Source organism: Trichomycterus rosablanca, chromosome 15, assembly GCF_030014385.1.
Source record: "Trichomycterus rosablanca isolate fTriRos1 chromosome 15, fTriRos1.hap1, whole genome shotgun sequence".
NCBI classification, from domain to species: Eukaryota; Metazoa; Chordata; class Actinopteri; order Siluriformes; family Trichomycteridae; genus Trichomycterus; species Trichomycterus rosablanca.
In genome coordinates, this window is record NC_086002.1 from 20888453 (window position 1) to 20903757 (window position 15305).

The 15305-nt window shown below is 40.2% G+C and overlaps 2 protein-coding genes across 2 annotated transcripts in view; both read left to right on the forward strand.

The window, feature by feature from the left end:
* The window catches only part of LOC134328786 (uncharacterized), a 765451-nt gene that overhangs the window by 38385 nt on the left and 711761 nt on the right, over positions 1-15305 (forward strand). The gene's annotated exons all lie outside the window — the stretch shown is intronic.
* Positions 1798-2541, forward strand: LOC134329497 (GTPase IMAP family member 9-like). The gene has a single exon (XM_063010783.1). It carries the CDS (start codon positions 1798-1800, stop codon positions 2539-2541), a length of 744 nt encoding a protein of 247 aa, XP_062866853.1.

The window sequence follows — 15305 nt, forward strand, 5'->3', positions numbered from 1 at the left end:
ATTGATGCCGCAGGGCGCCGCAGGCAAAAAAGTGAAAAAATAAGAAAAAGGAAAAAATGTCTAAGGCGAGTCACGAACCTCAGTCAACTGGGCACGAGCCGACCACGTTAACCACTGCGCTATTTCGGCGCTAAAGAGCAAACTAAATAAGGCACTAATAAGCGCCGCTATGGAAAACGCCCCGGGAATTAAAAACCTCCCGTAGGGAAAGCCCCGACATTGCTGAGGGCAAGGACGGGAACAAAATCAGCAGCAGCCTCGGGGTCTCGCAGCAGCCGAAGAGCGCTGATCTGAAAAATACAAAAAGAGAAAAGTGAAAGCAGGCAATGTCACTTACGCAGACTTGAACCGGGGATGCTGGCGTACAAACCAAACACTCAACCAGCTGTGCTAATGGTGCTGCTAGCGCTAATGCTATCGAGGAAAACAAAAACAGCGCGAGGGCTGTACGGCGTCGCACCACACTAACCTAAAAGGAAAAAAGCAAAAGGCTATTTACCTCGGCCTTGCAGCCTACACACCCTTGCGACCTAGTGCCACCTGGGGTAACCGTCTGGCCCTACAAAGGAGTGTGGACAAGTTGCCATTAAGGAGCAAAGACAACAAAAGGTGCGACGCCCGCTGCTGTGCAGAGCTGGCTTAAATAAGTCAGCTCAGAGATGCAGGCAATCAGCCCTAATTGGAAGGCCTATTTGAGGCCTTTGTTTGCTGAGCTCTGTAACGCCTGCTTTGCCGGGAACCCAGGGTAAGTTCACCAGCTACCGCAGGCATCCTAATAGTTCTTAGGTGGCCTAGAGGGTAATTTGGATAAGATAAGATAATCCTTTATTAGTCCCACAGTGGGTAAATTCACATTGTTGCAGCAATGAAGGGACAGTAAAGCACTCAGTACAAAAAATAGACAATAAAAAATACAATGTATAACAATAATAATAGTAAAACGTACTTACAGTAAAATGTACTTACAATAGTAAAAAAGTACTTACAAGAAAGGAAAAAAGTAAGTGGTAAATTTAATTTTGTTGGTGAAACTATGAGTGCAGACATGGCAGATTCTTATCATGGCAGAGTTTGCATGTTCTCCCTGTGTGTGGGTTTTCTCCGGGAGCTCCAATTTTCTTCCCACAGTCTAAAAACATGCAGTCAGATTAATTGGAGATACTAAATTGCCCTATAGGTGAATGTATTTGTGTGTATCTGCCCTATGACGGACTGGTGCCCCATCCAGGGTGTTACTGTGTGCCTTGCACCCCTTGAAAAACTGGAATAGGCACCATCACCAACCCCAGGGGGCACTAATTGGATAAGCAGATAAGAAAATGACTAATTAATGAATAATTAATGAATTTATAATCCCCTAATTTGTGTTTCTTGAAATGCAGTATTACACTAAGATCTAATAGACACATCCATTATCAGAGGACAATAATAAATCATTAACTAACCTAATTAATGCAGTTATGCAGTTCTTTTCTTTTGGTCATGTACAACATGGCAGCATTAATAAAATCTTCTGCTGCTCTAAAATTCTTCATAATATATTTAATTTTTAAGTCTTCATTTGAGCTTTGCAGAAATGTTCAGAGTTATAAATTATTTTGTAATTTGGGAGGGTAACTATTTCCTATTGCAATTTGTCAGCGCAGAAATGTAAATAGTTAAGCTGTTATTTGAGGATTTTTATTCACCGCTAAATATCCAAAGAGCCGAAACTAGGCTTAGTGTTAATATTGGGATTTATTTTTTGTCTAGTACTAACAGGATCCAGTAAAAGATCCAGAGATCAGATCTGCTGTAATGGACCAGGAAGAATGGAGCATTGTGCTGCTGGGGAAGACTGGTGTAGGGAAGAGTGCAACAGGAAACACCATCCTGGAAAATGATGTATTTAGATCAAAACGATCTTTAGATTCTGTAACAAAACACACTCAACGTGAAGAAGCAGAGATAGAAGGAAAACTCATACGTGTGGTTGATACACCAGGATTATTTGACACAACATTGCCACAAAATCAGTTAGCGAGGGAGTTGTGCAGGAGTGTTTATGAGTCAAAACCAGGAGTTCATGCTTTCATTCTGGTTTTTAAGTTTGATTATTTCACAGAATATGAAGAAGAAATGATTAAGAGATTACAGAAGGTTTTTGGTGAGCAGGTTACAAATCACGTGATCATTTTGTTTACTCATGCTGAGGGTGTCAGAGAGGAAGAAATAAACAGAAGCACAAATGAACATCTCAGAAGGGTTTTAGATCAGTGTGGAGGAAGATTTCACATCTTTAATAATAATGCAGAACCACAGAACAGACAGCAGGTCACTGAACTTCTGCAGAAGATAGACAGCATGGTGCAGCAGAATAGAGGATGCTACACTAATGAGATGTATACGGATGCACAGTACTTAACGTGGGAGGAATTCTGGAAGAAAAACAAGTCAGTCTTTTACATTACATCTGGTGGTCTAGCTCTAGCTGTGATTATGCCAGTAGCAGGAGTTATTATGAATGTGGCATCAGTAATAATGGGATTATGTAGGTGGTAACTGGGATTTATGACGGAAATTAATTGAGGTGCTTCACTGGGAGCTAAAACAGGAAGTGAACAACACTGATAAATACATGATTGAATGATTAAATATTACAAATATGTCATTAACACAGAAGCATTATTATTAGTTTAAATACTTATTTTGTTGACGCTTTTAATCACACTTTAACCTGACAAGTATTTAATCATTTGTTTTACTGCTTACATGAGAATGTTTCCTGTTTTCTGCATTTATTTAATAAAATGAAAGTGAACCCTTTTAGTAATTCATTAAAGATCTTGAAGCCTGTAGAACTAATTTTTATTGGCCATGTTTGTTATTGTGTGCTTAGTCTGCAATGAGAACATTTAATACTGCACAGAGCCATGAAAGTTTCACCCCTCACATAATTCTGGAAACCCACTTGTTTACCTGCCATGTTTCTGTCTGTTGTAACCAACGTTTTTATTTGACTTGTCACCACCACCTACTTTTCACTTCATTTACACACTTTGTTCTTGTAATTAAATTTTGATATTTTATAAAAATAAATCTTGTGTGTTGCCATTCTTTTTTAAATCCCAGCTGGTAGGAGGAATCAAAGCCAACAAATTAAAGTCATCAGAAACTGGACCTATACAGCCCCTATAAGTTTCTCCTTGGACACCATGCCACCAACTAAAAATGAGTCAGAGGGTGTGTTCAAAAACCTAGGGAGCTGCCTTGCTGTCTACCTAGGCAGCTGCCTCAGTAGAGAGGATTCTAATAAGTCAATGACTTATATGGCAGATTATTTGAACGCACTACTTAGACAGCGATTCCATCATGTTTCGCGTTTAGCATTTTGCCATTAAAACCAATGGATTGAGGTAGCACAGCATGCTAACATGTCAATAAAACATCTCCCTTCATGTACCGATAGCGGTTAAATTTCCTGACAAGCCCGAACTTGCAAATACAAACACTCAGTACAAGTTTATACAAGTTAAAAATCAGTAATATTTTATTTACGTTTGAAAATAACTCCATTCGTTTGTCCGCACCGTCAGCCATGTTTATTTTCTGTGAGAGAAGAGCACCCGACCCGCAATGAACTCTGGGATTGCCTTGATCACTAAGGCAGCGACGGATGCTCACTCGTTCTTGAGCCAAAATAACATTGAAATATTAAGATGTCTAACTTGTGAGGATATTAAGGCATCTAGGATTTCGAACAGCCTCATTCTCGGGAGCGCACACAGGATAACGTAAAATGCTGCCTATGTAGAGAGCTTCCTAGCTTTTCGAACACACCCAGAGTCTTTACTAAAACACAGTAAGAGATTTCATACGAGAGGAACTTTGGAACATTTTACCCTGACCAGCCTGCTGACACGTACACAACAGTGTACACAAAAGCTTAGTGACAGATGAAATAACAGCAAAAGAAGGTGTAAAAAGGTGCATGTCTATATACTTGTTAGATTTACCCACTTACTACAGTTACACAAATAAAAACAACACAGTAGCACCTTACCAAAGAAACTGAGTAAAGGTTTTGATGTTACCTAGTAAAAGTTCTGACTAGACCTGAATGTGGCTGATAAAAGTGGAACTTTGATTCCTTAACACTAACAGAATAGATTTAGATCAAATTATAGAAAGTGTTTAGTTACAGTAAAATAATAAAGTGACTATAAGAGCTCAATAATAAATTTTATATCTTTTCTATCATTTCTGAAAATGCTTTTGGACCTGAAAATATCAGCTCTTAGACAACCCCAAATCTGAAAAAGTTTGGACAGTATGGAAAAGTTTGGGTTTGTTGCTGATAACAATCTGGATCCTTTTCGTCTTTGGTCTTTGGCACACCGCGTCCATTTTTTCCATAAAAGACCTGAAATGCTGATTCATCTGATCACAATACACATAAGTGCACATAAGTACAATACACATTACACATAAGTATTACTGTGGATGAAGCTAGCACAGTGACACATGCCAACACCACCAGATGGTCCAAGGTCAACTTTACCAAAGAAAAGAACCAGGTCAAATATGGCAAATAGACTATATAGGTCCTATGCCTGAATCAAAAGGTTGCAAATATGTGTGTACAGTAGTTGACACATTCAGGGGTAATGGTGGTTTTTTCATGTAAGAAAGCTACACAACAAAATGTGATTAAAACAGTACTATGGTACTCCACTACAAATTCAAAATGACAATGGATCACACTTTATAGGAAAGGCTGTAAAGGAATATGCATTAGGGAACAACATTGAATGGGTGTTTCATATTCCTTATTACCATGAAGCTGCAGGGTTGATAGACATATAAATGGGTTGTTGAAACAGTAGTTGTGGAAATTGGGCAAAGACGACACTCTCGAAGGGTCCTCTCTCAAGCCCTTACAAACCTGAATAACCTACCCATTGCACCACAACAGACACCATTATTAAGACTGACAGCCTCACCAGTCAGTGGGGGGGGGGGGGGGGGGGGGTTTCCCCATTATAGGCATGTTTGTACTTGTTCTGGTTTAGCCTTGAAGGGGATTGTAGTACTGGCTGGAGTTATAGACCCTGATTATCAAGGTATACTCCAAATGGTATTGTTAAATACAGGGGTTGGACAAAATAACTGAAACACCTGTCATTTTAGTGTGGGAGGTTTCATGGCTAAATTGGACCAGTCTGGTGGCCAATCTTCATTAATTGCACATTGCACCAGTAAGAGCAGAGTGTGAAGGTTCAATTAGCAGGGTAAGAGCACAGTTTTGCTCAAAATATTGCAATGCACACAACATTATGGGTGACATACCAGAGTTCAAAAGAGGACAAATTGTTGGTGCACGTCTCGCTGGCGCATCTGTGACCAAGACAGCAAGTCTTTGTGATGTATCAAGAGCCACGGTATCCAGGGTAATGTCAGCATACCACCAAGAAGGACAAACCACATCCAACAGGATTAACTGTGGACGCAAGAGGAAGCTGTCTGAAAGGGATGTTCGGGTGCTAACCCGGATTGTATCCAAAAAACATAAAACCACGGCTGCCCAAATCACGGCAGAATTAAATGTGCACCTCAACTCTCCTGTTTCCACCAGAACTGTCCGTCGGGAGCTCCACAGGGTCAATATACACGGCCGGGCTGCTATAGCCAAACCTTTGGTCACTCGTGCCAATGCCAAACGTCGGTTTCAATGGTGCAAGGAGCGCAAATCTTGGGCTGTGGACAATGTGAAACATGTATTGTTCTCTGATGAGTCCACCTTTACTGTTTTCCCCACATCCGGGAGAGTTACGGTGTGGAGAAGCCCCAAAGAAGCGTACCACCCAGACTGTTGCATGCCCAGAGTGAAGCATGGGGGTGGATCAGTGATGGTTTGGGCTGCCATATCATGGCATTCCCTTGGCCCAATACTTGTGCTAGATGGGTGCGTCACTGCCAAGGACTACCGAACCATTCTGGAGGACCATGTGCATCCAATGGCGGTGCCGTGTATCAGGATGACAATGCACCAATACGCACAGCAAGACTGGTGAAAGATTGGTTTGATGAACATGAAAGTGAAGTTGAACATCTCCCATGGCCTGCACAGTCACCAGATCTAAATATTATTGAGCCACTTTGGGGTGTTTTGGAGAAGCGAGTCAGGAAACGTTTTCCTCCACCAGCATCACGTAGTGACCTGGCCACTATCCTGCAAGAAGAATGGCTTAAAATCCCTCTGACCACTGTGCAGGACTTGTATATGTCATTTCCAAGACGAATTGACGCTGTATTGGCCGCAAAAGGAGGCCCTACACCATACTAATAAATTATTGTGGTCTAAAACCAGGTGTTTCAGTTATTTTGTCCAACCCCTGTACCTCAGAGGTACCCATTAGTATTGCAGCTGGGAATCAGGTTGCACAGTTACTAATTAAACCAGTACAACCCCAACCCACCAAACTCAAAGACCTACTGGTGGCTTTGGGTCCACTGACATGAGTGGTGCTAAGGTATGGGTGCAGCAACCAGACGGCCCACCCAAACCTGCTGACGTGATTGCAGTAAGATCAGATGGTGGTGGTGATGGACCCGGGACAAAATTGTTGGAATGTCCCTGCAAAACAATGTTATCTATGAGAATAAAATGTTAGTGTGCATGTGGAAGTGTTAGTGTGTTTTTGTGTGCAGGAACCTGAATAATGGACGCAATGAAGTGGTGGTGGATAATCAGCACGTGCCTGGTGGCTAGTGTGGTGTCCTGGACTCCAGGATCCAGACTGTGGAAGATTAACACCGCAAGGTGGCAATGAAAAAACTCAACACTGATCAGACAACAAGACAACCTAACATGTTCAGGAGGTGACCTCTGTACGATCAATCGATGAGCAATCATCACTTTGGAACGCAATGGCTCTCTATATGGTATTAGGTCATCCCCGCGTACACGACTATGGGTGACATGTAATGATACATGTACTATAGAATTCTCTACAAATGTGAGTATCTCAACAACAGATAACTCATGGAACAGCACAGACATCATCATGGTGGAAACAAATTTGGGTAGTACCAGCATACCCACATTATAAACAATCCCACATCATTCAAGTTCCACACACTTGTCAACGTGTGGCAAGAACTACACAGCAGACTGATGTACACTTTATCATAAACTTTCCATCTCTTCCTGCTTGCAAACAAAGGCGAAGGGCATGGTATGACACCCTCCTTGCAGGGGCAGGAACTGGACTTGGACTTATGAGCACTGTGGATGGGCAAGTTACTGCCCATAAACTAAATGCTACAGGATGAGCAACACACCTTTCCATAGATAAAGTTGCTCAATGGTTACCCTCTGGGGTAAAGCGCATGACACAACAATATGAATGGGCAAAGATGGCTTCTAAAGCAATCATAGATGCTATTAACCAAACTGAGGTTATATCTAATATTACACATTGGTTAAATTGGACAGAATGTACTTTAAACACCATATATGCTATACAGCAAAGAGATCGGGTACAACAATTGCTTACAGGGAATAGTATAAGTGGGTGCAGGGCATTTTGGAGTATTTCTACTGTCTATTGGGTTTCGGTTAGGGGACAACATATTATTTGTGATAAAACACAATGTAAACTCTATGTTTAATGTAACTGAACAACAAACTGTTTGTCAAACTTTTTGTCAATTTCATAACTTAACTTTATTGGTAGAATTACCACCTCAAATCTTTAGGTTAAGAATACAAGGTAAACCCATGTTTGATACAATTGATAAAACATACGAATTTGTGATTGGGAAATCCTCCCATCCCACCTTATTCATGTTTCCCTGAGGTAGGTCCACATTGTTTTTGTGTGGCTACCATGCGACCAAATCCTCAATTGCCTTACACCCCTTTTGTTGGTTGTTTGCATAATTTTTATATTTGGCAATGGAATAATCAAACTTATCTGTTGTCTAATCATTCAAAGGTTGATGTATTGAAATCTTTCCAATGGGAGATTCTACACAGCCGAGTGAACATAAGCTTAGAACAAATCCAAAAGAAATTGAATGAATCATTAATCCTGCATCAATATTTGCAAAAGAAATAAACACATCATTACAGCAACATGTGGTACAAAATATTGTGACACAACAACAATTAATACATTTAGGTCGTCTAATTAAACACTCAGCTACATATTCATGGTGGGATATTTTCAATGGGTGGTCACCTAATTACTCATCCTATAATAGTTCTATTGAGGGTTTCTATTGTCTTACTTGTATGGAATACTTATGTATGGCCAAGAGACCGAGTGTAAAGATATGTACAAAACCTGGAGAAGGTATTTTTAATGTAATGTACAGTGTGTTATAATGAGAAGGCGTTGGACCCAAAGATGCAGAGAATAATATTTTTATTGATAATAATAATGAACAATAAACAAAAGACAAAATAGAAAAAAAAAAAAAAAGCAGTAACAAAAAACAATTTGAAAGAACCCCGACGAAGCCGCTGACTCCGCAGGCAACTGAAAAAGAGAAAAACAAATACAAGAGAAAAACGAGCGTGAGGCGCGAACTTGGGTCATCCAGACACGAGGCGTTCGCGTATCTCAATGCGCTACAGAGTGAAGGGAGCCCGAGTGCTTATAAAGAGCGCCGTGGGAATAGCTCGCTGATTATTAATACGGAAAAAATGAAAACTAAGAAATCCAAAAAACGGCTTATGATAAAAGCCGATTCGGCCAAGTCACCAGTTAACAGAGAACTGGGAAGGAACCGGAATAAAGGGTATCAAAGCCAAAGAGCTGATTCGAACCGATGCTGAGGGGAACGTAAGCACAGAGGCTTAACCCGCTCAGCCAATACGGCCCAGACGAATCTGCTGATAGACTCTGGCTTATAAGGTGCTGCAGAAAGGCAGTTAGCCTAGCCTTTAGCCCACCGCTGACATTGCAAACGGTGAGGCTGGCTTTGAACGCCAAAATAAACAGCAGCACGGGGGCGCACGTAATCGCACTGGCTATCCCTGACCAAGAGAACCAAAACCCTGATTAACCTCGGCCTTGCGACCTACACATCCCAACACCCTAAAAAGCACCAGGGGGAACCAGGCTGTCCCTACAGAAAAGACCGGCTATGTCCTATAGCCAAACAAAGGAAAAGGTGCGACTCCTGCAGACTGGCAATGCCCCCTTAAATAGGGAGATCGCAGGTGCAGGTTGTTTGCCCCTAACAAGCTGGCCTACTATTTAAGGCCAAGCTCTTTGTTGTTCTGTAACGCCTGTGACGCTGGGAACTGATGGTGTGTTCACCAGACGTCACAGGCACCCTAACACAGTGGTGCTTGAAAGTTTGTGAATTTTCTATATTTCTGCATAAATATGATCTAAAACATCATCAGATTCTCACACAAGTCCTAACAGTAGATAAAGAGAACCCAGTCAAACAAAAGAGACAAAAATATTATACTTGGTCATTTATTTATTGAGGAAAGTGGCAAAAGTATGTTAACCCTTTCTTTCAGTATCTGGTGTGATCCTCCCCTTTGCAGCAATAACTGCAACTAAACGTTTCCGGTAACTGTTGGTCAGTCAGAATCAGAATTTTAACCCATTCCTCCGTACAGAACAGCTTCAACTCTGGGATGTTGGTGGGTTTCCTCACATTAATTGCTCGCTTCAGGTCCTTCCACAACATTTTGATTGGATTAAGGTCAGGACTTTGACTTGGCCATTCCAAAACATTAACTTTATTCTTCTTTAACCATTCTTTGTAGAACGACTTGTGTGCTTAGGGTCGTTGTCTTGCTGCATGACCCACCTTCTCTTGAGATTCAGTTCATGGACAGATGTCCTAAACCATGATACTACCACCACCATGTTTCACAGATGGGATACGGTTCTTATGCTGGAATGCAGTGCTTTCCTTTCTCCAAACATAACGCTTTTCATTTAAACCAAAAAGTTCTATTTTGGTCTCATCCGTCCACAAAACATTCTTCCAGTAGCCTTCTGGCTTGTCCACGTGATCTGTAGCAAACTGCAGACGAGCAGCAATGTTCTTTTTGGAGAGCAGTGGCTTTCTCCTTGCAACCCTGCCATGCACACCATTGTTGTTCAGTGTTCTCCTGATGGTGGACTCATGAACATTAACATTAGCCAATGTGAGAGAGGCCTTCAGTTGCTTAGAAGTTACCCTGGGGTCCTTTGTGACCTCACTGACTATTACACGCCTTGCTCTTGTAGTGATCTTTGTTGGTCGACCACTCCTGGGGAGGGGAACAATGGTCTTGAATTTCCTCCATTTGTACACAATCTGTCTGACTGTGGATTGGTGGAGTCCAAACTCTTTAGAGATAGTTTTGTAACCTTTTCCAGCCTGATGAGCATCAACAACTCTTTTTCTGAGGTCCTCAGAAATCTCCTTTGTGCGTGCCATGAAACATGTGTTGTGAAGAGCAGACTTTGATAGATCCCTGTTCTTTAAATAAAACAGGGTGCCCACTCACACCTGATTGTCATCCCATTGATTGAAAACACCCGACTCTAATTTCACCTTCAAATGCTAATCCTAGAGGTTCACATACTTTTGCCACTCACAAATATGTAATATTGGATTATTTTCCTCAATAAATAAATTACCAAGTATAATATAATTTGTCTCATTTGTTTAACTGGGTTCTCTTTATCTACTTTTAGGACTTGTGTGAAAATCTGATGATGTTTTAGGTCATATTTATGCAAAAATATAGAAAATTCTAAAGGGTTCACAAAGTTTCAAGCACCACTGTAAGTCTTACAGTACGAAGGCATGAGGCCCCTATGGCCCTGGATGCTAGGTGGTATGCAAATGACGCAGCTAGTAATGTGTTTTGGTCTCGGTTACAGCCCAGACTAAGCAATCTTCCTACAGGGCAGTATGCAAAGAACACAGCCTTATTGAGATCTGGAATGGATCAACCTTAATATGGTGTGTTTTGGTCTTCGTTGCAACCCTGACTCTTGCATTCCTCTTGTTTTCTAAACTGAAAAGCTAAAATGCACAAACCCTTACCTCACTCAACCTTGATGAAACTTGGCACAACACTCAGAAAGGGGGAGAGACTGGCCACTTCACCCCCATTTGTATGCAAAGGTTCTAGTTAACCACGCCTGAATCACAATATAAAAGGGGAAAAGTTGCTGGCACTGACAGGAGCTCAGCTGTGAAACAGCGCACATCGCCCGGCATTTCTGGGTTAAGTTGATCTCCTGCCAGAGCTGAAGGGGCCCCCTAGCTGATGAGACGTGGGTGATGATAGCTTAATCCAGGGTGTACAGGTGTCGGTCATAAAATTAGAATATCATGAAAAAGTTGATTTATTTCAGTAATTCCATTCAAAAAGTGAAACTTGTATATTATATTCATTCATTACACACAGGCTGATATATTTCAAATGTTTATTTCTTTTAATGTTGATGATTATAACTGACAACTAATGAAAACCCCAAATTCAGTATCTCAGAACATTAGAATATTACTTAAGACCAATACAAAAAAAGGAGTTTTAGAAATGTTGGCCAATTGAAAAGTATGAAGATGAAAAGTATGAGCATGTACAGCACTCAATACTTAGTTGGGGCTCCTTTTGCCTGGATTACTGCAGCAATGCGGCGTGGCATGGAGTCGATCAGTCTGTGGCACTGCTCAGGTGTTATGAGAGCCCAGGTTGCTCTGATAGTGGCCTTCAGCTCTTCTGAATTGTTGGGTCTGGCGTATCGCATCTTCCTCTTCACAATACCCCATAGATTTTCTATGGGGTTAAGGTCAGGCGAGTTTGCTGGCCAGTTAAGAACAGGGATACCATGGTCCTTAAACCAGGTACTGGTAGCTTTGGCACTGTGTGCAGGTGCCAAGTCCTGTTGGAAAATTAAATCTGCATCTCCATAAAGTTGGTCAGCAGCAGGAAGCATGAAGTGCTCTAAAACTTCCTGGTAGACGGCTGCGTTGACCTTGGACCTCAGAAAACACAGTGGACCAACACCAGCAGATGACATGGCACTCCAAACCATCACTGACTGTGGAAACTTTACACTGGACCTCAAGCAACGTGGATTCTGTGCCTCTCCTCTCTTCCTCCAGACTCTGGGACCTTGATTTTCAAAGGTAATGCAAAATTTACTTTCATCAGAGAACATAACTTTGGACCACTCAGCAGTCCTTTTTGTCTTTAGCCTAGGCGAGATGCTTCTGACGCTGTCTCTTGTTCAAGAATGGCTTGACACAAGGAATGCGACAGCTGGAACCCATGTCTTGCATACGTCTGTGCGTGGTGGTTCTTGAAGCACTGACTCCAGCTGCAGTCCACTCTTTGTGAATCTCCCCCACATTTTTGAATGGGTTTTGTTTCACAATCCTCTCCAGGGTGCGGTTATCCCTATTGCTTGTACACTTTTTTCTACCACATCTTTTCCTTCCCTTCGCCTCTCTATTAATGTGCTTGGACACAGAGCTCTGTGAACAGCCAGCCTCTTTAGCAATGACCTTTTGTGTCTTGCCCTCCTTGTGCAAGGTGTCAATGGTCGTCTTTTGGACAACTGTCAAGTCAGCAGTGTTCCCCATGATTGTGTAACCTACAGAACTAGACTGAGAGACCAATTAAAAGCCTTTGCAGGTGTTTTGAGTTAATTAGCTGATTAGAGTGTGGCACCAGGTGTCTTCAATATTGTACCTTGTCACAATTTTCTAATTTTCTGAGATACTGAATTTGGGGTTTTCATTAGTTGTCAGTTATAATCATCAACATTAAAAGAAATAAACATTTGAAATATATCAGTCTGTGTGTAATGAATAAATATAATATACAAGTTTCACTTTTTGAATGGAATTACTGAAATAAATCAACTTTGTCATGATATTCAAATTTTATGACCAGCATCTGTATTTGTATCTTACCTGATTAAAAATAAGTAAAGGAGACATGGTGTTGTGCAGTGTTAAAGGTGTTTCTCTGTTAAGTGTGATGATCTTAATGTAGAAACAGAAGAAAAGCTGCTGCTTAGTTTCTTATTCACACAGAGCAGGAGAATCAACAGATGACGTCATAATAAGCCAGCGTGCTCGAGGAAGCCTCAGCGGCTTCACCTGCTGAGCATGCGCTGTTCGACTGTGTGAGTTTGTGTGCGTGAGTTCTTACGAAGACTAAACAAGTTCAGACAGCTGAAAGTAAAAGAACACAGCTACAGTTTGTGTCGAGAGGAACGTAAAACAGTTTAGAACAAAACAGTGAGTATCTGAATCTAAAGTTAACACTCACAGATGATTTAATTCTACATTAGTTCTGATTACAGAGATTACTTTTATTTCATTTCGTCATTTATACTCATTTCCTTAATAAGCTTGAATTGCTTGTGCATGTTGATATAATAAGAAAATCCGTCTAATATCAGTACATTTACGTAGTGAAATAATAATTTATTTGAAGTCTTATAAGTTGAGTTTATTCAAAACTTTTACATAGTAAAGTAAATACCGCATGTTATTATCCAGTTCTGAATATTATAGTGCTACAGCAGATTTAGCATTTAGCATAGCTTATTTACTTATCACAAGCTTTAGCAGACTAAGCCAAAAATGGCAATACATTTCTTAACTTTTAGGAAGAATTGTTACCTAATAGCATTATAAATGTTTAAATATCATGTTACCATATATTGTGTCACACCTATTAAGCTAATTTTAAGTCCAGAATGACTCATGTAAAGATAAACAATACAGTTTTAGTCTGCCTGGCAGGAACCCAGCTGTGTCTTCATGAAGGATGATTAGTCTGTGAAATGTCAACATGGAAGACAACTGAACTGAGGTAAAGAACAACTTTGTTTTGTTCTTAATTATAAGAAATGAAGAACACAAAACATGCTTAATGATTTCAAATGTGATATAATGTTGCAAAGCAAGTTTAAAGCATGACTGTTTCTATAACTTTATTAATAACGGTGTCATTGTCTATAGACATGAGACATGGCTTATCTGCTGCTCTATAGCTAGAAAAAAAATTTCATTATAATTTAGCCTATTTTGCTGAATAACATAACATGAACATAACATGGTGTAAAATTGATAGTGATTTAGGCTAATTGTCTCCATTTGTTAAAATAAATTAGGCTATCGTGCTGACATCTGTCTGAACAATTTAACTACATTATTATATTATATATAACATTATACATATATACTACATTATATCTCTACATTATATTTTACATTACAAATAACTTTTTTAGTTTAAATAACTCTGTTAGACTATCCTCTACATGTCCCTTCAGTAGTCATGGCCTCCTCGGGATCATCAGTACAGTAGCGCCGGAACAAAAACATTCCATTAATGAGTTAGGCTATTTAATATATTACACTTCAAATTATGTTTATTATTTTCAGCTTGAAACTGGATATTTGTGATTAATGGTGTGTACTGGGTTCTACCAAATAAACTACGCTAAGTTGACATTGCGTCCATATCTCTCTTTACTGGCTGCATGGGGTCTGTCCTCTGGAAAACAGGTCTGTTCATTTGGCACATTTGGCAGCATCTTCTTCCAACCCCCCTTTTTTTAAAACTGCTTTTTCGGCTTCACCGAGCCTGTCCCTGCCCTCTATAACCGAGTCCGACTGATGGTTGCGCTATTCCGTTGCTGTGTTTACTTTTACCGGTGCTCCAGAAAAGACGCCTCGTGGGCCAAACCAACTTAAACATTTGGGAGGGAAGGATTCCTTCAGATGGTAGAACCCATAGCTAATGTTAATTATTTATTCTTATAAAATGATCAGTTATAAATTGTATTACAGCATGTGGTAATGTTAAATACATTTCTCTGTATTTGTTGGTGTGTGTGTGTGTTGTGCATGTGTAATGTCTCTCATTTACAGAACTCAAAAGGAGAAATTAAAAATCACAAGCAGAGATAAACTGGAGTCCATTTTTAAGGTGTATATTTTGTGATATTTTTAAGTTCAAATGTTTGTAGTTGATTTTTATTAGCATTTTGACAGTTTGACAGAGCTGTTGTTTATCACTGGTAATAAATAGTAACTGAAAATGAGAAGAAGGATAAAAAGCTTATCTGGATTTTAGTAGGCAGTTTATCTACAATTACTCTGACTACGAATAGAAGTTCACCAGCTGAGATGTACTTTATCTCACATTTATTTTCCAAATTGTAATTCTGCAGTACATGTTAAAATAACAAATTAGAAGTAATACATAAATGTACTGTAACTGCCATTGAGTTGTTGAGGTGGGCATGATTACAGAAACATGCCCTTCT

Coding starts and splice junctions, on each gene's coding strand:
- LOC134329497 (XM_063010783.1), top strand. CDS start 1,798: ATGGACCAGGAAGAATGGAGCATTGTGCTGCTGGGGAAGACTGGTGTA.